Source organism: Podarcis raffonei, chromosome 8, assembly GCF_027172205.1.
Source record: "Podarcis raffonei isolate rPodRaf1 chromosome 8, rPodRaf1.pri, whole genome shotgun sequence".
Lineage (NCBI taxonomy): Eukaryota > Metazoa > Chordata > Lepidosauria > Squamata > Lacertidae > Podarcis > Podarcis raffonei.
This window is the reverse complement of record NC_070609.1, coordinates 71,768,797-71,792,815: the sequence shown is the minus strand read 5'-3', so window position 1 is coordinate 71,792,815 and position 24,019 is coordinate 71,768,797. Positions and strand designations below refer to the sequence as shown.

The 24,019-nt window shown below is 47.7% G+C and overlaps 1 protein-coding gene across 1 annotated transcript; it reads left to right on the top strand.

The window, feature by feature from the left end:
- The first annotated feature begins 606 nt into the window (after positions 1-606).
- TMEM88B (transmembrane protein 88B) lies at positions 607-22,477 on the top strand. The gene is made up of 2 exons (XM_053400744.1): positions 607-972; positions 21,750-22,477. Exons 1-2 carry the CDS (start codon positions 703-705, stop codon positions 22,017-22,019), a joined length of 540 nt encoding a protein of 179 aa, XP_053256719.1. The 5' UTR covers positions 607-702; the 3' UTR covers positions 22,020-22,477.
- Positions 22,478-24,019: the final 1,542 nt, after the last annotated feature.

Genomic DNA, 24,019 nt, shown 5'->3' with positions numbered 1-24,019 from the left:
TGTGCATCCCTGGGATCCTTGAACAAAGCAAAGAATCTGGTCTGCTGATGTTTCTGGGGGATTTTGGAAAGAAAGAGAAAACTTTGGGCAGAGAGAAATTCTGCCTTCCAGAACTGCAGAAGAGAGAGAGAGAGAGGAGGAATGATTCGAAGTCCAAAGATTGATTCTCGCAAAGGTGACTGCTAGATCGCTCCTTCTGAAGAGGCTGTGTGGAAGGTGATTTGAGCATCATGGGTTGTCCCAGAACAGGGCAGGGACTCCTGTAGAACAAGACATCACAGCGGAAAGCATGCCTGCAACAACCCACGTTCAACTGTGTGGCTTCTCTTCCCAAACTTCCAGCTAGAGCATCTCTGCTGGAACAGAAGATCTGGACAAAGCCCAGGGCGAAGATCAACTTCTGTGAGAAGGAGGCTGGGGGACAACCAGACATTGGAAACGTCCACCAGGAATCTTGGTAGGTCTTCTCCACCCCATTCCATTTAATGACCAATTGCGTAGAAGTGCAGCATTGCTGGGTCAAAGCCCATCAAATCCAGCAGAAGTCAGCCAGATCCTGCAAAGAAGCCTACACAGATTCTTTTGAGAAGCGTACATTAGCTTTCTCTGTTCCAAAGGCATTCCAGGGCAGAAAAGAGCAGGGGGATTTTTTGAAAAGAGAGATTTTCCAGTGGCTGGAAGCCCTGTTTGATCCCTTCAATAATGTCTGATCAGGAGATGGATGACTATGACATGGACAGCCTGTCTGACACATCGCGGATGATCAAGGGACTTCCGCCTTACAACATGGATGATCAGCTGCTGCCCATGGAGCGCCGTAGCACCTGCGGCTGCTGGGCCTGGACATGCCTGGTGGCAGCAATGAACTCTTTGGCCTTCCTCTTGAACTTCCTCTTGATGGCCGCCATCTTTGCCATCGTGCTCCTGCCCACCATCGTGGTGGTCTACTTTGGGTTCCAGTGCCATTCCCGGGTAAGTGGCATGTGACTTGCAGATGCTTCTGGTTAGGAAGCCCAATCCCTTACCTTGCTTCAGAGGGTTAGGCAACGTGGTCCTCCCCTGCCCCATATAGCTGGACTAGGGATGCACGTGGCACTGTGGTCTAAACCACTGAGCCTTTTGGGTCTGCTGATTGGAAGGTCAGCGGTTCAAATCCCCGCAACGGGTTGAGCTCCCATTGCTCTGTCCCAGCTCCTGCCAATCTAGTAGTTTGAAAGCATGCCAGTGCAAGTAGATAAATAGGTACTGCTGTGGCAGGAAGGTAAGTGGCATTTGCAAGCGCTCTGGTTTCTGTCACGGTGCTCTGTTGTGCCAGAACCGGTTTAGTCATGCTGGCCACATAACCTGGAAAGCTGTCTGTGGACAAATGCTGGCACCCTCGGCCTGAAACCAAGATGAGCACTGCAACCCCATAGTCGCCTTTGACTGGACTTAACCGTCCAGGGGTCCTTTACCTTTACTTTAATAGCTGGACTACAACTCCCATCATCCCATACCATGGGCTCTGCCGTTTGGGGCTGATGGGAGATGTAATCTGAGAGGCACAGATTTCCCACCCCTGGCCAACTGTTCTTAGAATGGCTGATAAGATTGTAGAGTTCTCAAAGCATTTTTTCCTAGAGTGGTATTTTCTTGCACTAACTTTACCTATACATTTATAAAAGGATGGATGAAGCGGGCAGGACGTGATTACTAAATGATGAAAGATGTCACCTCTGCACACTCCCAGATGCCCCATAGTCTGCGTTATTCTTTCACATGTTCCCAGGATGAGTCTTTGCATTCAAACAAAGAGGCTCCAGAGATAGTGGGAGGCCACATACCTTACTCCCCAAAGTGGCAGCAACTTGGCCCCACCAGAGGTTTGTGGACTACAAATCCCATCACCCTCTACTCACTGGCTATAGTGGCTACAGCTGATGGAAGCTGTAGTCCAATAACATAATGGTGGGGGAAAAGACCACCTCTTTCCGTATGAACCTACCCAGACCCTGAGATCATCTTCTGAGGTCCTTCTGCATGTGCCTCCTCCTTGAGAGGTCCAGAGGGTGGCAACACGAGAACGGGGCCTTTTCTGCAGTGGCTCCCCATCTGTGGAATGCTCTCCCCAGGGAAGTTTGCCTGGCGCCTTCATTATACACCTTTAGGCACCAGGCAAAAATGTTCCTCTTTAACCAGGCCTTTGGTTGATCCGATTTACATCCTATGCCCTTTTAAAATGTGTTTTTTTCGGGGGGCGGGTATTGAGTTGCTGTTTTTATTTTTATTAGGTATTTTGTGGTTTTATATCTTGAATTTATTCTGTGAACCACTCTGAGACCCCCGGGTATAGGGCATTATAATGATGATGATGACGGTGGTGGTGGTGGTTTCATTTTCCTTGTATTGGCAGGTTATGGCTGGTCTTGTATAATATCTTCTGTAAAACTTTTTTTGTGCTTTCAGTTTAGCATGACACTGTTTTAGTTTAGGAAGAACATGTTGGGTAATGGGAGACATCATAGAGACGTATCGATCATGGAGAAGGCAGCATTGATGGAATTGGCCTCCTCCCTTGCCTACAACATGCTCGGAGGCAGTGCTTCTTAAAACAGGAATAGGGAACTTCAGGCCTGGGGGGGTCAAGTGTGGCCCTCCAGGCCTCTCCAGCTGGCCCCTGGAATGCTCCCCAAGCCACACACCCCATCAGCCCTGCCAGGCTGGACCTTGATAAAGCCTTCTGCTTGCCTGGATGGAGGCTAGAGAGGGGTGTGTTAGTGTATGCTGAAATGGCAAAGATAAAAGTTATATTTGTGCCTCTGCCCACTTTTGCCCCTGGCCCTGCCCACCACTGCCATGTGGCCCTTGGAAATCTTCCAGAAGGGAATGTGGTCATCCAACCTCTGCTTTACAACGTCCCTTCAAAGAAGGAGAGTCCCTCACCTTCCAAGCTATCCCATTCCACTGGGATGGGATAGCTCGGAAGACAGCTCTTGCTTTCAGAAAGTTCCTCCTAATATTTAGTTGGAATCTCCTTTCCTGTTACTTGAAATCCATTGGTTTGGTTCCTACCCTCCGGAGCAGTAGAAAACAAGCTTGTTCCACACTCCATTTGGCAGCCCTTGAGATACTTGAAGATGGCTATCATATCACCTCTCAGACTTCTCCAGGCTAAACATAACCAACTCCTTCAACCCTTCCTCATATGGCTTGGTTTCCAGTGTGTCGAATTTCATTGTGTTAACATATCATTATATGTGTCATTTTGTATGTTTATGCTGTAAACCACCCTGTGATTTTTGGATGAAGGGCCATATATGAATTTAATAAATAACGATGATAATAAATAATATAGAAAACATTGGCTGGGGCCCATTGTGGGCTGGCAGGGCAGAGTGCAGGGAGCCCAAACAGTGGGTGGAGCCAGAGCCAATGATTGGCTGAGTCAGAGCCATTAATATGCAGAGGCAACTCATTCTAGTTCTTCATCTGCTCAAGGCAACATTGAAACTAAGGAGGTCAAACACCACCGTCTTGGTCTGGATACAAGTAAGAAGGCGAGCAAATGGGGGCTGGCCGAGGACAGACTGAGGTTGGTGGATCAGTTAGCCATACTAAGGGGCCAGTCTCCATTGGAAACCAATGGGCTTATGAAGTAGCTTTCATGGTCAGAGCTCTGGAAAAAAGCCAACGCCACTCCAAATTTTCAGCACCAGCTAGCAATGGACAGCGCCAATTTGCCAGTACCTTTCTCAGGATATGGCTTTGACATTTCTCACTCTGTGGCTTCACACTCTTCTAGCAGTTCATTAGGTTGCAGAAACCTGGCTGGACTAAAGCTCTGGTTTAGATGGGGTGTGAGAAGCTGAAACTTGGCCAAGAAGAAGGGTGTGTGCACTCACGCACAAAAATTTGGCTCCGTTCTCATTTTAGAGCCACTAAACACAGGTGAACTTTCACAAGGACTTTTTGTTTTATTAATTGCAAACTGATGCAAAAATCTGATGAACTAATTTAAGGCTGGGAAAATGAGAAACGGAAATGGATAGATTGGTCCATCCTTATGCTGAGCAGGATTCCCCTTTTATTGGTGAATAATGCCACTGAAATCATCAGGGCCCAGGAAAGCATTAGTAAACACACCAAATCAGTGCCGTCCTATGCATGTTGATTCGGAAGTAAATCCCCACTGGGCTGTATCAAACGAAGAGTAGAGTTGGAAAAATTAATGGACACAAAAAGAGCCTGTTGAATCAGGTCAATGGGCCATCTAATCCAGCATCGTGTTCTCACAGTAGCCAAACAGATGTCCTGATGAGAAACCCTCCAGCAGGACCCAAACACAAGGGTCCTCTCCACTCCTGAGCTTTCCAGAATCTAGTATTCAGAAGCCTCCAACTGAGCAGGCAGAGAATAGCCATAATGGCCAGTAGCCACTGATAATAGCTTTAAAGTTGTCCAGTCCTCCTTTAAAGCCATCCAGGTTGGTGGCCCTTCACTGCTTCCTGGGGGAAGCGAATTCCATAGCTTAACTACGCACTACGTGACAAAGTCCTTTCTTCTGTTTGCCCTGAAATCTAACGTGCTAGGGAGTCTATGAGTTCTAGGGAGAAAAGCTTTCCCCGATCTATGTTCTCCATGACATGCATAATCTTATAAACGTCTATCATGTCATGGTCTAGGATGCATGTGTTGGGGTACGGCGTTTATCCTTGAATACTCTCCAGAATCCTTTAACATGAGAAGAGCCATAATAATAATAATAATAATAATAATAATAATAAGTTATTTATACCCTGCCCATCTGGCTGGGTTTCCCCAGCCACTCTGGGCAGCTCCCAACAGAATATAAAAAACACGATAAAACATCAAACATTCAAAACTTCCCTAAACAGGGCTGCCTTCAGATATCTTCTAAAAGTCAGAAAGTTGTTTATTTCCTTGACATCTGAAGGGAGGGCATTCCACAGGGTGGGAGCCACTACCGAGAAGGCCCTCTGATGGATTCCCTGTAACTTGGCTTCTCACAGTGAGGGAACCACCAGATGGCCCTCGGAGCTGGACCTCAGTGTCCAGGCAGAATGATGGGAGTCAAGACGCTCCTTCAAGTGTAGATCACGCCAAAGGCCCATTGAGTTCAGCACACTCTTCTTGCAGTGGCCAAGCAGATGCTTCTGGGAAGCCCACAAACAGGCCCTGAGCACAACGGCAACTCTCCCCTCCTGCAGTTTCCAGCAACTGGAATTCAGAAGCGTTACTGCCTCCAACCGTGAAGCAAGTGCATAGCCATCAACTCCCAACATCATGCTTGCTGGGTCAGATGAGAGTTGTAGTTCAACAACATCCCGAGGGCCAAAGTGTCCCTACTCCTGCTGCAGATTTAAGAAAAGCAAGCGTGAAAGTTGGAGCCAGGAGATGTGGGGAGGAAAGCAAATTATTATGCATTCTTTTTTTTTTAAAAAAAAAGCCCACGAAAATACCTTTGCAGTAATTACCAAACCTCTGTGACAATCTGGATAAATACAGTAACGTCTCGGCTGACAGAGGATCCTTTCCAGCGCTGATTACTCACCGCAGTTTTTTATTTTATTGTCACAATATTTCTCTCCATTTCCTCGCCACCCTCGATTCCCTCCCCACTTTTGCCAACAGCTCTCCTGCTCTCCTGCTTTTGTCTGCGCTTGCCTTCACGCAGGCTGAAATCTCTTTAATTTCATTTTAATTAAGGCTGCTCCCTGCTAGACGCGGCCTCTGCAATTCGTCTATTCAATTAAACAGAGAAAGGAAGAGGGTGTGTGTTTGGGGGGTGGGGTATCCGACCACCGGCAGCAACCGTAGAAACAGAATCCACCCTACAGCCGCGGATCCCAGAGCGCTGTGCGGGCTCCCTTCCCAGCCTCCGCTGGACAACCTGCAATTTATTCAAATTGACAAACTAATTTTGTTCTCATTAGGTATTCCGCACATGGGCTGTGCATGGATGCACTGCTCTCTGATTCTTCCGTTAAGGGGAGAGCTGAGAATATTTGGCTTCGTTTCTCCCTTCATCATTCTGCCTGGGGCTGCTGAGGAGCTTGCGCTTGCCGACTCAAGTTTTGATAGTTCTCAGATTCCCCACCCCTTGTACAACAGTTGCGGGGGAACATCAGGCTCCTCTACAAATGTGGCCCTCCAATTTATTTCTCTCTCTCTGGCCCCTGGGATTCTCCCCCAGGCCCCTCCCTTCTCTCTAGGCCTTTTGGCGGTTCCCTCACTGCGAGAAGGGAGGTTACAGGGAACCAGGCAGAGGGCCTTCTCGGCAGTGGCCCCCAAGCTTTGGAACACCCTCCCATCTGATGTCAAAGCGATAAATGTTATAAGACCTTCCATAGAAATCTGAAGGCAGCCCTGTATCGGGAAGCTTTTAATGTGTGATGCTCTGTTGTGTTTGTGTATATTCTGTTGGAAGCCACCCAGGGTGGCTGGCGCAGCCCAGTGTCAGGGACTGTGCTGAGGAGAGCTGCACTGAGGAGGAATGGGGGGTGTGACTCCCCCTCCCCCCCTGCTCCTGATCAGGATCCTGAATCTTCCCAGGAGCAGGAGGACAGTATAGATTTGGAACAGCGGTTTGCAGAGGGACATAGTTCAGAAGGCAGAAGCTGGGAAGTACTGGACGGGGAACAGCTAGGAGGAGGAGAACTGGGAGAGAGAGGGTTAACAGATTCACTGTCTCTGTAAAGTATTCATCTGCTCAGCCCAAGGTCAAGAAGGCCAGAGAAGGTGGCAGCCTAGAAAGCACAGTGGTTGCAAGATCAGGTTACAAGACGCGGTAGTGATGTAGGTGACTAGGGAGGAAGTGGGTGTAACCCTTAATTGGGAGCACCTTCATTCCAAGGAATGGATTCTTTGTTCTCTCACTTTGATCATTAAAGTTTCTAACTGGTAAGAAGACTCCTTCCTCTTTGTTCTGCTTATCTACTGCCAAAGGGGGCGGGGAGAGAGCTGATTCCCTGAAGCCTGACTCCCAGTCAGATGGACTGGGTACAAAAAACTTCTTCTTCTTCTTATTAGCCACACCCTTCACTGGCTCTGGGAGGTCTCTGTTCCAGCTTTCCCCTCCTTCAGGTGCCCTTTGCAGCGTGACTGTGCTGGCAAAACTGGGGTCCTCTTCCAGCCTCTCACCCACCCACAAATCCTCAAGCCTCTGGAGCTGCCCTCAGCTCTTCAATGATTAAAGGCTTCCTTTCTCCTTTTATCTTTTCGGTTACTCTTGAACTGATTTAAGAGCGTCTGCGCTGAAGCAGCTTCGAGGCACTAACTTACCGTAAATAAAGTGCACGAACGAAGGCGTTCAAATGGCCTTGGTGTGCGGTTTTGTTTCGTGATCAAACCCTGGGATCAAGGGGGGGGGTATAAGGCAAAGCCATTTGTGTGGCCCCGTACAGCTCGAAAAGCAGGCTCTCCTACAATTTGTTGATCGGGAGATTAATTGCGCATTGATTGCTGCTGCTGATCGAGCCCTCGCCTGGGAGACGGTTGTGGTTGTTTGCTTGAGATGGCTTTGCCATCATTGAGGAGGCAGCTTGCTCAATTGGGCATCCAAGAGAGTCGCTGGCTAATAAAATGAACAAATGAGATGGGTTTTGCAGCAATCAGTCCCTGCGGAGAAGGGTCTGCATGCGTTGCTTGTTTTCCACGCGAGTGGAAATTTCCTTACCTTAACCAAACCAGCCATTTCTGATTCTACATGAGGTTTACAAAGGGAGATCTCTATTTCCCTGATTCAGTTCCATTGGAACATGAGAATCTGCCTTATTCAGAATTGGCATCTTCAAATATGGGACACTCCCAGCCATACCTGGAGAGGCCGGGGATTGAACCTGCAACCTTCTACATGCAAAGCAAATGCTCTGTCACTGAGCTATGGCCCTTCCCTGAAGATATACGAACATAGGAAGCTGTTGTATACTGCAGTATCTCAGACCCTCCGTCTTACTATTTTCCAGGGACAGTCCTGGATTTACAGAAGCCATCCCGGTTTCTGATTTGATCCCGGAATGTCCCACTTTTCCTTAGGACGTCCCATCGAGCCAAGGAGATAAGTATAGCTGTCAACGTTTCCCTTTTTTAAAGGGAAATTCCCTTATTCTGAATAGGATTCCTCGCAAGAAAAGGGTAAAGTTGACAGCTATGGAGATAAGTAACTATACAACCTTTGGGAGACATCTGAAGGCAACCCTGAATAGTTTCATTAGGTTTTTATATATGTTGGAAGCCACCCAGAATGGCTGTGGCAATCCAGTAATATGGGCATGGAATAATAATAATAATAATAATAATAATAATAATAAGACATCCCTATTTTCTTTGGGATGTGGGTGGCGCTGTGGGTTAAACCACAGAGCCTAGGACTTGCCAATCAGAAGATCGGCGGTTCGAATCCCCGCAACAGGGTGAGCTCCCATTGCTCGGTTCCTGCTTCTGCCCACCTAGCAGTTCAAAAGCACGTCAAAGTGCAAGTAGATAAATAGGTACTGCTCCAGCGGGAAGGTAAACGGCGTTTCCGTGCGCTGCTCTGGTTCGCCAGAAGCGGCTTAGTCATGCTGGCCACATCACCTGGAAGCCACCACAACCCCAGAGTCGGCCACGACTGGACCTAATGGTCAGGGGTCCCTTTACCTTTACTATTTTCATTGGAGAAATGTTGGAGGGTATGGTATCTAGCTCAGTAGCGTCCATGCTGACTGGTATGTCCAGGATTCCAAGCAGGGAACATTCCCATGCCTGTCTGGAGTTCCTGGGATGGAACTGGGTCCTGCCACATGGGAAGCAAATACTTTACCACTGAGCTGTGCGATGTGGAAGAGTCCTGAGTGCCAAACAGAGAGGCTTGGGGGCCATATTGGTTCCTGCCCTGTGTGTGTGTGTGTGTGTGTGTGTGTGTGTGTGTGTGTGCGTGCGTGCTGGATTTATGTATAAGCTAAACAAGCTATATCTTAGGGCCCCACTCACTTGGGCCCCCCCAAAAAAAATTAAAGGAAAAAAACCTGGATGTATATTTCCAAAATATAAGATAAAAAATAAATAAAATAAAACCTACATACAGCAACAGTGGCAAATGGCTTTAGATACCTATTAGGTCCATAAATTACCAAATAGGATATATTCAACACCAAAAACCAGTGACAATTTGTTGTTGACAAAGGACAGCTGGACATATAAAGGGCCCCATTAACTTCAGTAGCTCAGGGCCTCATCAAACCTAAATTCCGCCCGTGTGTGTGTGTGTGTGTGTTTGTGTGGATAACCAGAGAGAGAGAGAGAGAGAGAGAGAGAGAGAGAGAGAGAGAGAGAGAGCGCGAGAGCACCTGTCTCCTAATGTGGGCTTTAAGGCAGCTTACAACCTTGAAAAACAACAATACAAAGTAATAGGAGCAAACTAGTGAGAAAGAATGAATAAAATACATAGAACACATTTAGAACCAGCAATTAAAATCTAGTTTGTCCTGGCAGCAGCCCATCATCAGTGCTTTGGTTTTTTAAGAAGAAAAAGGTGCCAGTACTGAGTACCCATAAGTACCCACACATCTTACTGGGTTGCCCCAGCCACTCTGGGCAGCTTCCAACATAGATAAGAACGTAAATCCCTATCCAGGATTGCCTTCAGAAGGCTCGGGGATCGGATAGCTCCATACCCTCCAACATTTCTCCAATGAAAATAGAGACGTCCTAAGGAAAAGAGGGACATTCCGGCATCAGATCAGAAACTGGGACGTCGTCTCTAAATCAGGGACATCCCTGGAAAATAGGGACATTTGGAGGGTCTGCTATCTATCTAGCTTTCCACCTACCTACCTACCTACCTACCTACCAAATCTATTTATGCAGGGGTCAGCAAACTTTTTCAGCAAGGGGCCGGTCCACTGTCCTTCAGACCTTGTGGGGGGCCGGATTATATTTTGAAGGGAAAAAAATGAACAAATTCCTATGCCCCACAAATAACCCAGAGATGCATTTTAAATAAAAGGACACATTCTACTCATGTAAAAACAAACTGATTCCTGGGCCGTCCACGGGCTGGATTGAGAAAGCAATTGGGCTGGATCCGGCCCTGGGACCTTATTTCCCTACCCATGTTTTATGTCTCGAGAGAGAAAGAGAGATTTGTTGATGATGGCAAGTTTAATTTCCCTTTCCCCTTCCCTGCAGAACTTTCATACTTTTGCCTTTGGCTGAACAGGTTTGTCAGGTTTGTCAGCTGTTTTAAGAACCTGCTGTGCCTCTTTGACCTGCAGGAAAAGTGGGTGGAAAGAACAACGGGATGCCATACCTCCCTCCAAACACAATTAGCACTTCTAAACACAGCTCCCTCTCTCTTCCCTCAAAAGAGTAAGGGAATAGCTCGATGCTGTTTCAATCTGCACAGTCTCTGTGTCCCTCACTCCCCCCCTTTTATTTTATTTTTTTAGCTTCCTCCTTCCGGATATTTGTTAGCGCTGACATTTTCTCAGCCACAGAGGAGCAAGACCGCCTACCTCATTGGGGTTGTTTACTGTCAGTGTTCCAAGGAACAAGGAAGCTCTCCAAGATTTTATAGGTCCTAATTACCTGTCATGCAGGAGATCTCCCCATCCACCATCTCAGCACATCCCGAAAGCCTATTGTTAAGCAGCCAGAAAGGTGTGGAGAAATGTTATGGAGGGCTGGAGCAACTTGCTGGAGAAGAAAAGGCATGGTGTTTTGGGGAAATAGGAAGCTGCCTTATACAAAGTCAAACCAGGGGGTCTGTGTAGCTCAGTATTGTCTGCACCGACTGATAGAAACTCTGCAGGGTTTCAGACAGGGATTGCACCTTGGAAAGGACCATTAAAGGCCACGTATTTGTGGGATGTGGGTGGTGCTGTGGGTTAAACCACAAAGCCTAGGATTTGCCGATCAGAAGGTCGGTGGTTCGAATCCCCGTGACGGGGTGAGCTCCCATTGCTCGGTCCCTGCTCCTGCCAACCTAGCATTTCGAAAGCACCTCAAAGTGCAAGTAGATAAATAGGTACCGCTCCAGCGGGAAGGTAAACGGCGTTTCCGTGCGCTACTCTGGTTCGCCAGAAGCTGCTTAGTCATGCTGGCCACATGACCCGGAAGCTGTACGCCGGCTCCCTCGGCCAATAAAGCGAGATGAGCGCCACAACCCCAGAGTCAGCCACGACTGGACCTAATGGTCAGGGGTCCCCTTACCTTTTATTTGGACTGGGTAGTCTTCCTAGCTCTGCTGCGTCCTTTAGATCTAATATTTGGTCCTGATTTCTGGATTTGCCTCCCCCAAGCTCCAAATGACAGTTCCCCCCTTTGCTCATTCTTCCTTGTCCCTTGTCTCCTAGCTCCTTAGTGGGCCGTGCAAACTGTTATTCTGAATAATCCCTTTTTATTGGGTAGGGGGCATTGACTGGAGATGAGTTTATGGAGCCAAGGGGTCAGTGGCCTCCAAATGTTTGGGAACTGCTGGTTTCTTTTCTTTAGGCTTGCCTGTTGCTGAGTTTTTCTTCTCCTTTTTATTTTTAAAAAAGCCACCGACCACTTTAGCAAGGTCGGGGGGCGGGGCGTCAACAAATGCCCCCTCTCCATTTAGCAGCTCTGCTCTCAAAGCCTGCCTGGTTCTCTCTCTAACAGACCAGCCTGCTCGAAAAGGGTTATCCAAACCTTTGCTTTTGTCCACTAAATAATGTTCTCTCTATGTGCTTTCAGGCTTTTCTTTTTTTCTGGGCCATTTTCAAAGCCGAGGGTGGCGAAGAAGGAGAACACTTTCCTCTCTTCCTGCATTAGGCTCTGCCTGATGAGCAGATCCTTTCGCTGGACTAATGGCTAAAGTAGGCAGGCCTGAAAAGGAATCAGTCACGATGCCTGCAAGGCCGCCTTCTCTCCTCATCTGTCCTTTTTTTGTTCTGGCCGCCTTTCCAGACCCTTTTCATTTCATTTCATTATTTAGATATTTATAGACCACGCTGTTCAGGAAAAATACAGCGAGACAGCATAGAACGTGCAAAATTACAGGAAGATCATTTAAAAAAAAAATCAATTAAAAGCTGGTTGGAGGGAAAGCGGAAGTCACATTTCAAAGTCCTGCCTGAGTAACACAGTTTTCCTAGAGAAGCGAAAAGGTAAGGCAAGGATTGTTCTTGCCCAGCTTCAACTGGCAGGGAGTTCCACAGGGCAACGCTTTCCACACTGGTAAAGGCCGACTGAACCTTGGGAGTCTTGGGAGTCAGAGGATCTCAATGACCAAGGTGGAGAATAAAGAATCAGGTGGTCGTTGGCCCCAAGTTGTTCCAGGCTTTGTGATTAACACAAGAAACTTGAACCTGCCCAAAGTGATGACCAGCAGAGAAGTAATATGCCACCAGTAGCCTGCTCCTGGGACCAGTGTGGCCCCTACATCCTGCACTATTTGCATCTTCTGGCATGGATACAAGCAGCAGAAGTTGGGTGGCCATCTGTGTTGGATGCTTTAGCTGAGTCTCCTGCGTTGCAGGGGGTTGGACTAGATGATGCTCATAATAATAATAATAATAATAATAATAATAATAATAATAATAAATAATAATTTATTATTTGTACCCCGCCCATCTGGCTGGGTTTCCCCAGCCACTCTGGGCAGCTTCCAACAAAGATTATAAATCCATTAAAATGTCACACATTAAAAACTTCCCCTATAATTCTATAGTTCTACCACAGCCCCACACAAAGCATACCTGTTGCACCTTTGGGGTGGCTTGTGCTCATGATGTTATTGGGGTAGCCAGGGGTCAGCAAACTTTTTCAGCAGGGGGCCGGTCCACTGTCCCTCAGACCTTGTGGGGGGCCGGACTATATTTTGAAAAAAAATATGAACGAATTCCTATGCCCCACAAATGACCCAGAGATGCATTTTAAATAAAAGGACACATTCTACTCATATAAAAACACGTTGATTCCTGGACCGTCCGCCGGCTGGATTGAGAAGGCGATTGGGCCGGATCTAGCCCCCGGGCCTTAGTTTGCCTACCCATGTTATACGCAATCACACTTTCGGAGCTGTCTTCTTTGACCTCAGAACTGTCCCCCGGCCTCACCCCTCACTGGCTCTGTTTCATACCCTCCCTGAGTGTTTTGGCCTGAGTGGAATATGCCTTTAAACCCCCACAATGCCTCTTGCTCGCCAGGACAGAGAACAGAGAAGGCGTTTGTGAGCGTAGTGTGGAAAGCAGTCTGGTATGCAAATGGAAATTTACACTGAGAGCCAATGAGAGCCAAGGTGGCACAGCGGTTAGAATGCCAGACCAGGACTTGTGAGAACAGGGTTCAAATCCCCACTCAGCCAGGAAGCTCACTGGGTGACCTGATAAAAGCCTCTCAGTCTAACCTACCTCACAGGGTTATTATGGGATTAAATAAGGAGAGTGGGGGAAAGCATGTACACCACATTGAGCTCCTTGGAGGAAAAGGTGGGATGTAAATGCAATAAGCAAGCAAACAAATTAATTAATTAATCTGCTTGGTCACTGTGAGAACACAATGCTGGACTAGATGGACTAGATACAGCTCTTATTAGGGCCTTATATCTCACCTGCTACCCCCCAGCAACCTATCTAACCAAGTCATGCCTCAAACCCATTCCTCCCCCCCCCCCGGATTTCCAGAAAAGCTCACAGTTTGTGCAGAGGTTTAGCTGCTGAGACATTTTCTCAAGAGGAGTCTCCTCAGGAGAAGCCAGGGAAAATCCAGCTGCGCGCTGCTGCTTTTGGGGGTCAGTTTTTGCAATCTCCCAGTGCTGCAACACTCTCATCCCGCCCAATAAAATATCTGAGGCCAGGTGCTACGTCTTGTGATCGAGTTGGCACCCCTGAATAAAACCAACAAGTAACAGAGGAATTGACCGGAGCCACCAAGAAACTGTTGGTGCAGGTTAGCTGAGGAAAGAAGCATCGGAAACACGAGGAAACACGATGCAAAATAGGCATTTGGGCCAAATCTGCCACTGGTTATGAATTTGCATCATTAGTAAAGTGTCGCTGAAGCGCTGCCCCTTCTCACCAGCTGGGGGCAGACTTTCGAGGAGTTTGCCCTGCTGCTCCTACCTATCAATCAAATCTAGCTTTGATGCAGAATTCAGAGTCTCAAGGGGAGTTCTTCTGAAGCGGGTCATGGCTGTCTACTCTTAAGGATGCTAGCTTGCCCTTTCGCATTTCAGTTTGGCTTTTTGTTCTTTGATCCTGCCCGGCGCAGCTAACAAGGGGGAAAGCAGTCATCACCACTTGGCTTTTTGAAAAGGGCTCCCTTTTGGCTGATGGCTTTCATCCTTTTCCCTGTCTAGCAAGGGCAGCTCATCATAGCTGTTGACGAAACCTCTTCCCACGATGAATGGCCTCAACGTCCGTTTCTCAAACACGCAGTGGAAAATAGTTCTCATTAGACGTCGTGGCATCAGTAAGAGAACATTGAAAGCTGCCTTGATGGACTCGTGGTCCATCGAGCAAGTGTTGTCAACTCTGACGGGCTCTGACGTTTCCGAGCACAATTCAAAGTGTTGGTGCTGACCTTTAAAGTCCTAAACGGCCTCGATCCAGTATATCTGAAGGTATACTGCATCTTCACCCTCCACCTTCCCTCGCTGCGAGAAGCCAAGTTACAGGGAACCAGGCAGAGGGCCTTCTCGGTAGTGGCACCCACCCTGTGGAACGCCCTCCCACCAGATGTCAAAGAGAAAAACAACTACCAGGCTTTTAGAAGACCATCTGAAGGCGGCCCTGTTTAGGGAAGCTTTTAATGTTTAATAGGTTATTGTATTTTAATATTCTGTTGGAAGCTGCCCAGAGTGGCTGGGGAACCCCAGCCAGATGGGCGGGGTATAAATAATATATTATTACAGTGGTACCTCGGGTTAAGAACTTAATTTGTCCTGGAGGTCTGTTCTTAACCTGAAAGTGTTCTTAACCTGAGGTACCACTTTAGCTAATGGGGCCTCCTGCTGCCGCCGTGCTGCCGGAGCACGATTTCTGTTCTCATCCTGAAGCAAAGTTCTTAACCCGAGGTACTATTTCTGGGTTAGCAGAGTCTGTAACCTGAAGCGTATGTAACCCGAAGCGTATGTAACCTGAGGTACCACTGTATTATTATTATTATTATTATTATTGGTTATTTTTTCTAGTAGGGCTGTTTCCCATACTATTTGGTACCATTGGTCCATGCTTACTCCTGACAGGTCTCTCCAGTGTCTAACATCTTCCAAGACAACAATGCCCATTATTATTATTATTATTATTATTATTATTATTATTATTAATCTGCGCCTCGACGGTTGGAGGCAGAAATGCTTCTGAATAGCAGCTGCTGGAAACAACGGAAAGGGAGAGGGCTGTAATGCTCATGTTTTGCTTTTGGGTTTCCCACAGGCTTCTGGTGGGCCACTGTGAGAACAGGATGCTGGACTAATGGGCCATTGGCCTGACCCAGCAGGCTCTGCTTGTGTTCCTATGGGCAGGGGCTCCAAAAAAGGGAGAAAGTTTGAGAAATGGCTCCATTAAGTCGTTTTCATTTCCTTCTCTCTAAGCTGAAAAGGCACAAACGCCGCAACCTTTCCGCACCAGGGGGCTGCTCCAACCCCTTGATCCTTTTCAGCTGCCCTTTCCGGAATGTTCCCCCTGCCTTGCAACATCCAATATCCTGGCGCTGCGGACGCCTTTCAAATCAACGCCAGCCCATTCGGCAACCTCTCCTGCGGTAGTAAAGGAGGACAAATATTGCAGCCCTTTTTCATTTGTTTTGGGACAAGACAAGAATTTCCATTTCTCGCTGGCCTCTTGGGTGACAAAAGAAACAGCAGCAGCAGCAGTGGCAGCAAGCAGCCGCGTTTGGACTCAGACAGTTTTAATTTCAGGCTGAGTCATAACGCGCCGCTCATAAAGCCGGCATCTGTTTCTTTGCTCTGCGTGATTTGCAGCCGAAGGCGAAGCGAAGGCACGCTGGCCATGGGAAAAGAGAGCAGGCAAGACAAAAGGCGGACAGGCTGTGATGGGCAGGACGTCAAACCTTTCAGTTAGCAAGTAGCAGAAGGCAATGTACAGAGTGGTAGTAGTTGGAGAAAGGCATCCCGTTCCATTCGTGACACAGAGCAGTGTTTCCATTCCGCTGCAATCCGCCTTCTGCCAATAAAGTCGACTGTTCACTTCCTTGTTGGCTGCAGCAAAGCCACGTGATTAATTACGTAGTCTTTACATTATTCCACCCCATTCATCTCATTGCAAAGGAAACACGGTGCAAATGGGCAGCGAGGGGGAGTGCAATCAATTATGTACTATTTGCATACTGGAACGAACAATAATGGTGGTCACCGATTGTATTTGCTGGATTGATTTCTGGTGCAGACATGGAATGAAGAAGTGAAAATCAGATGTTTATTTACTTAATGGATTTACAGCCTATATTTCTTTTCCAGGGAGCTCAAGGTGGTACACATAGCTCCCCCCCCGCCTGTTTTTTCTTCATACAGCTATCAAACAGCTCTTGCCACCAGAAAGTTCTTTCTAATGTTTAATCAGAATCTCCTTTCTTGTCATTTGAATCTGTTGGTTGGGGTCCCACCCTCCAGAGCAGCAGATCAATCTCACTCCATCTTCCACGTGACAGCTCTTCAGATTATTTGCAGACGGCAATCATATCGCCTCTCAGCCATGTCTTCTCCAGGTTAAATACACCCAATTCCTTCTCAGTGCTGTGTCCTCCTCACTGCCCTGACCTTGCAGGGTATCCTGACTTTCCCCCTTGGAAACTCAAACTGTTACTTGGAAACTCAAACTCGAAACTGGAGGTTTGGATAGTTTTACAGCAGGTAAAAGCACAACAGGGAACGTATATGTTGCTCCAACACTTAACATACCCCCTGCACTCTCCTTTTTTAAAAAAAGGTTATATCTTTATTGAAAGTTCAAAAAGTACCTAACTATAGGTGCACCAGACATGGTGAGACACAAACAAAGAAGAGAAAGAGAAACAGAACCCATTCAGAAAGGAAAACGGGGGGTGGGGGGGTGGGGAACCCCCAAAACTGTATATTTTACAAGGTTGTTACTGTACTTCACCAGATCTTAAACTATTAACGGTATTTGTAAGAATGGATTCCAAATATCATTGAATTTGTCCATGGCAAGTCTGCGTTTACATGCAAGTTGTTCATATGTTGCGAGTTTGTATAAGTCTTCAATCCAATCATAGAAGGGAGCCACATTTTTATTTTGCCAGTTTATCAGTATCAGTCTTTCTGCTGGGGTATGGGCATGGAGAGTCCGCTCGTATTGTCCTTTTGTAAGGTTCCATGTGCTGGGTATATACCGTATTTTTTGCTCTACAAGACTCACTTTTTCCCTCCTAAAAAGTAAGGGGAAATGTGTGTGCGTCTTATGGAGTGAATGCAGGCTGCGCAGCTATCCCAGAAGCCAGAACAGCAAGAGGGATCACTGCTTTTGCTGCGCAGCGATCCCTCTTGCTGTTCTGGCTTCTGAGATTCAGAATTCCCCCCCCCCCTTGTTTTCCTCCTCCCAAAACTAGGTGTGTCTTGTGGTCTGGTGCGTCTTATAGAGCGAAAAATATGGTAATTCAAGAGGATATTTTGCTCTGCAAATGTAAGGTTGTTCCGTACAGTTCTGTTGATGGTTTCAGTTACCTCCTGCCAAAAATCTGTCAATATAGGACAATGAAAAAACATACGTTTTAGAGAAGCATTATCCCTATTGCATCTCCAACAGTTAGATATCCACACTCTACTTTTGAAGGCGGGGGGGAGCTCTTTGCAGACTCAGTATTGCCTACTACACTGACTGTCTGAGGCTGTCCAGGGTTTCATGGACCACATATAAACTCCATCTCCAACTCCTTGAAAGATTCCATTAACGGCGTCTCCCAAAAATTTTACACATCACTTGGGAAGACAGGTGAACTAATATCAGTGTACTGGAAGAAGCAAAGATCACCAGTGTCAAAGCAATGATTCTTCAACATCAACTTTGTTGGACTGGTCATGTTGTGCGGGTGCCTGATGGTCGTCTTCTCAAGCAACTACTCTATTCCGAACTTAAAAATGGAAAGTGTAATGCTGGTGGTCAACAAAAGAGGTTCAAAGACTCTCTCAAGGCAAATCTAAAAAAATGTAGTATAAACACTGAGAACTGGGAAACACTGGCCAGTTGGAGAACAGCCATTACCAAAGGTGTCATGGGCTTTGAAGACACTCAAACTCAGGACACAAGGGAGAAATGTGCTAAGAGGAAGGCACGCTTGGCAAATCCACACCGTGCTCAACTCCCATCCGGAAACCAATGTCCCCACTGTGGAAGAACGTGTGGATCCAGAATAGGCCTCCTCAGTCACTTATGGACTCATTGTTAAAACTGTGTTTATGGAAGACAATCTTACTTGGCTACGAGTGATAGAAGAAGAAGGAAGAAAGAAGATTCTCCAGCCCTACCTGGATATGCTGGGGATTGCACCTGAGACCTTCTGCATGCAATGCAGGTGTTCTATTACACAGAGACTTTAATGCCATTGCTGGACATTTCTCAAACCCTTTTGAGAAACCCCCAAGTCCCCTTGAGCAGAACTGGGAAGCCATCCAGGTGAGAGCTGTCACCTGCATCTCCCGCCGGCCTGTTCCCTGGGTAAGAGCTTGAGGAGCTGTCACCAGGCCGGGCAGACATAATGGATAATTAAACCTTTAATCTGATGACTGCTAGCTTCTCTCGGCAATTTATCAGGGCAGGCTGGCAGGCTGGAGATTGAATATACAACAGGGGAAGAAGAGGCAGAGCAGCCACATGGGAACTCAATCTGTAGGCAGTTTCATTTTGTCATTTCATTTCCCTTTATGAGATTGAAGCCGATGGATGAGCCCAAGGAGCAATGGCTCATAGAAGCTCACTTATTTTCCCCTCCTGGTTTTCTTTTTGAACGAGGAACGTTTGTCATGCTGAGAAACTCGACGCCATGATGGCGGGCTTGTGGTAGGATCCTGGAGCATTGAGGCAGGGGTGGTGAACCTCAGGTCTGGGGGTGAGGTCAAATGTGGCCCTCTGTCTGGCCCTTGAGCCTCCCTGCCCAGGCCATGCTCCTCACGGGGCCTGATTTGCACCTTTTCAAGAGGTGGTTCCTCATTAGGACATTGTCAGGGAGCCAGCCAGCAATAAATCACACGGCGTAAATAAGGTTAACTCTTTATTGAAAAAAACCAAGGCTGCTTAGGGGAGCCAAGCCTAATGAGCACAACGACTCTTATCGGTAGGTCTTGCCTCAAGGAGACAGTTATGAAGGCTGAAGACAGCTGCCTAAATTCCCTCCTCTCTCAGGTACCTTCCCAAGCAATCTGAGACTTCTGTCCCTCCTCTGCCCTCTTCATACCTCTTCTGGTCCTGGGATACCGGGGGGTGGGAGGGGAACTGGTCACAGCAGGAGGGGGAAACGCCCTGGCGTCTTCACCAGCCTGATTCATCTCTGCCTCTTGGTCTCTTGCCTCTCTGGTTTCTGATTGTGGACTTCTCTCTGCCACCCAGCAAGATTCCTGGTTGGGGTGGGTGGGATGAACCCATGACTCCCAAGTTCACGCTAACCATGACATCACGCTGGTTCTTCAGTACGGCTGGGAATATCCCTTGCTTGAATCACTGTGGCCAACCAGATGCCTCAATGGGAAGACCACAAGCACACTTGGAGTCCCCAGCAAATAATATTCAGAAACACCCCTAGTTCCACAGTATGTAGAGCATCAGTTTTGAGCTGGAGCAGTGGTTTGTTACAAGCTTGTTTCATTTCTAATTTCCTGCTTGGCCAAGTATAAACGCTACCTCTTGAAGCTGCCTTTTCATTGGCAAAAGTGAGGGATGGGGTTGGCACAGAGGGAAGGAGGAGCGTCATCCAGCTCAGGTTGCCCCTCATCATTGCTCATCCGTTGAGTCTCATCTTTCCCCTCCAACATCAAACTCCATTTCTTTTCCTCCCCTCTGGCTCTAACAGTATCTGTTCAGTATTAATTAACCTAGAGAGGGCGTCAGATACAAATAACACCACCTTTTTGACATCAGGGTGGGGAGAACTGAGTGAAATGAATGCTTTGCAAATGGTGAACGGCTGAAAATTAATTTTCGGTGAGCACAGTGGTGGCTATTAGACTATTATCTGCTCAGGGGCTGAGTGTCTGCTTTGCATGTAGAAGGCCCCTGGCATCTCCTGGTAGGAGCTTATAGTTCTCCTCCTCCCTATTTCCTCATGGCTGAGTGGGGATTTGTTTGTTTGTTTGTTTGCTTGTTTATTTATAGACGACATTTTTCTTCCAAGCTTAAGATGGTGTATGTGGTTCTCCTCCTCCTCATTTCATTCTCACAACAACCCTGTGAGGTAGGTTAGGCTAAGAGATGGCCCAAGGTCACCCGGTGAATTTCATGGCTGAGTGGGGATTCGAACCCTGGTCTTTCCCAGGTCATAGTCTGTCACTCTAACTTTTACGCCAAACTGGAATTGAACCCTGGTCCTCTCAGGTCTTAAGCAACAAACCCAGAACAGCCAAGGCTGTTGGAAGTGCTACCCTCCCCCGCTTTAAATGTATGGTATGAATGTAGCCAATAGCAAGTTGTAGAAGTGGAGCACACATTATTTGTTGTGGTAATGATTTACTTATTCGTTTTGTATAATTTATACACTGCTTGATTGCAAAAAACCAAAAAACCAACCAACGAACAAACCTCTACAAAAAAACAAAACAGTAAAATCAATAAATGTCACAGCCGCACTTCAAAAGTTAAAATACGAAAACAGATTGAAATTAGCTTAACTTTATAAGCATCTGGGAAGGCTTGTCTAAACAGGAATGTTTCCAGCAGGTGCCAAAGAGCAAGTACAGCGAAGGTGGTTAGAGAGTGCAAGGTTGCGGGTTCAATCCAGGTCACATATTCCTGCATTGCAGGGGGTTGGACTAGATGATCCTCAGGATCCCTTCTGTTATAAGAAAAAAGAAACCCTTCTCCTTTTCCCTTATGGGGTATCCAAGAGCCCATATAGAGTCCTTAAGTGGGTTCCCTATCGGTAGGAGAAAACAGAGGCCAACCAGAATATATTGAGAAGCAAAGCAGCTAGTAAGCCTGATCTTTATTCAAGGAACTGTTGCAACAGGGTCCCCACTCACCACACACAGGAGGGAAGAGAGAACCCAGAACAATGGTGTGCAAGCCCTTATATAGACCTTTGAAATTGCCCGCCCTGTAGCCCAAGACCAACCCCCAAAACATCATACATACATCATAGAAGGAGGTGGTCTACAGCAGAAATCCTGTCTGCCAGGATACCTGATAATGGTCACTGATTGCATTACCTAGGCAGTCTGGGCATACTTTTGTGATGGTTAATAGTTTAGTTCCTGAATCCATTCTTTCATACACAAATATGCCCTGAAGACAGAATTTGCAAGCAAAAAGACAATGGGAAGGCTTTCCCCATTTGCCTCCCTTACTGCAGAGGAATCTCTGGGAGAGTCAAAACAGCTTCAGGATTGCTCTCCTGTACTATTTCAGACACGTGGTTTATATACTTACGTATGCGTTTGCCTTGTACATTTATGAACGTTTAATTTATATTTGAGACCTTAGAATTCTGATAACACTTCCAACTCTACAGTCCTATGATTCAATAGGCCGCCTAAGTAACAATGAACTGGTCCCGATTCTTTCCCCTTCCCACGATGTCAGCCTCAGCTTTTGACTCGCTCTCTCTCCACCCCCTCGCAGGTGCTCCACTCCACAGCCTCCTACTGCAAGACCATCTTGGACGACAACAGCTCCTCCGCCCTGATCATCCTCGGCTTCGTCATCATGTCTCCGCTCATCGTGGTGGCCATGGCCATCTACTGCGGCCTGGTCAGGCGTCTCCGGCTCTTCCTGTGCTTCCAGCCTTGGGCCCGGGCCACGTACAAGGGCGTGAAGTGGCGGTGGTACGAAGATGGCGGGCTGTGCGGCTGCGCCAAGGAGTGGAGCAGCCAAGTCAAGGCCTGGGTTTAAGCGCTTCTCGCTCCTCGGTCTCCCTGCCAGCACACCCCTCTCTCTCGTCCTCCAAATCTCATTTTCCCCATAAGGGCGCCATGAAGAAGCAGGCAACGGCTAAACCATCTAGAGGAAACTTCCATGGCTTCTTCTCCTTCCACCAGGGGGCGCTGGGCCTCCCATCGATTCTGGAACTTTCCATGAGATGGAGCATCTTGCTTTCACCATGAACTCTGAGGTTCATCTTAGGGCGTGAGTCTGGGGGACATTTTCAGCCATTTCTTCTGCCAAGCAACCTTCTGGGGTGGGCGGAGCAACAAATGGGCGGAGCAACAAATGCAAATTTTACCTTTGGAAAGTGGCCTACACACACACACCTCCATCCAGGCAAGCAAGAATCAGAATTCAAGGACACATTCCAGGCCAGGCAAGAACATTTGAGGAGGATGCAAGGCTAAATTGGTGCAGTGTGTGTGGCAGTGGCGTAGCGTGGGTTGTCAGCACCCGGGGCAAGGCAAGTAATTTGCGCCCCCTAACCCGTGGATTTGCGCCCCCTAACCCTAACCCCCAGATGTTGCGCCCGGTGCGGCCGGCCCCCCCTGCACCCCCCACGCTACGCCACTGGTGTGTGGCAGTGTGTATCAAGGGCCAGATAGAGAAGCCTGAAGGCCACATGCTGACCTTGGTCCTGAGGTTTCCCCACTCTCACCTTAGGGTAGCTACCACTCTCTTCACTTCAGCCCCCCATGCAAGGATAACAACATACCCTCCAACATTCCTCAGATGAAAATAGGGACATTCTATTTTACATCAGTGGGACGCGGGTAGTGCTGTGGGTTAAACCACAGAGCCTAGGACTTGCTGATCAGAAGGTCGGCGGTTCGAATCCCCACGACGGGGTGAGCTCCCGTTGCTCGGTCCCAGCTCCTGCCCACCTAGCAGTTCGAAAGCACCTCAAAGTGCAAGTAGATAAATAGGTACCACTCCAGCGGGAAGGTAAAAGGCGTTTCCATGTGCTGCTCTGGTTCGCCAGAAGCGGCTTAGTCATGCCGGCCACATGACCCGGAAGCTGTACGCCGGTTCCCTCGGCCAATAAAGCGAGATGAGCGCTGCAACCCCAGAGTCGGTCACGACTGGACCTAATGGCCAGGGGTCCCTTTACCTTTACCTTATTCTACATCGGTATCACTGATGTAGCATTTCCTCCTGGTCAAGTACAAAAGTTATTAGAGGAAACACACAAATCTGGAGTATTTTAAGCACAGAACTCTTTGAATTTATGTACTGCATTTAGGGAAGCCTAATCAATGAATACAACTAACTGGCAGTGGTACTGATGTAGAATAGAATGTCCCTATTGTCATCTGAGGAATGTGGGAGGGTATGTAGCAAGAGTGCTCCGCCTTGCAGGGCTGTTGTCACAATTTCTGATTTAAGTTCTATCAATGCTAAGCAATATTATTTCTAGTGCTCCCCTGGCTATGATGAACAGGGCAGCTGTCTTCTGAACCCACTGCCTTCTGGAGCTCCCACAACTGCTAAGAGACCAGGCTCCCACGGCAGCCACCCTTCAACTGACAACCTAATAGGACCCTGACAGCTTCCCCGCCCCCTTAATGGTAGTCATCCATATTTTGAATCATTATCATATACCAAAGACCCTAATCTTTGGGTTGTACCCCATTAAGTCCTGCTCAGAGTAGACCTATTAGAATCAATGTACCTACGTTATACCACATTCACACCAGACATTTAAAGCACTATGACACCACTTTAAACATTAACGGCTTCCTTCAAGGAGTTCTGGGAGCTGTTTTCTATTAATTCGTTCAGAGACCCTCCTATTTCCCTCACAGGACCAGTGGCATAGCGTGGGGGGGGCGGGGGGGGCGGCAGCACCGGGCGCAACATCTGGGGTTAGGGCAAATCCACGGGTTAGGGGGCGCAAATTACTTGCCTTGCCCCGGGTGCTGACAACCCACGCTACGCCACTGCACAGGACTACAATTCCCAGAATT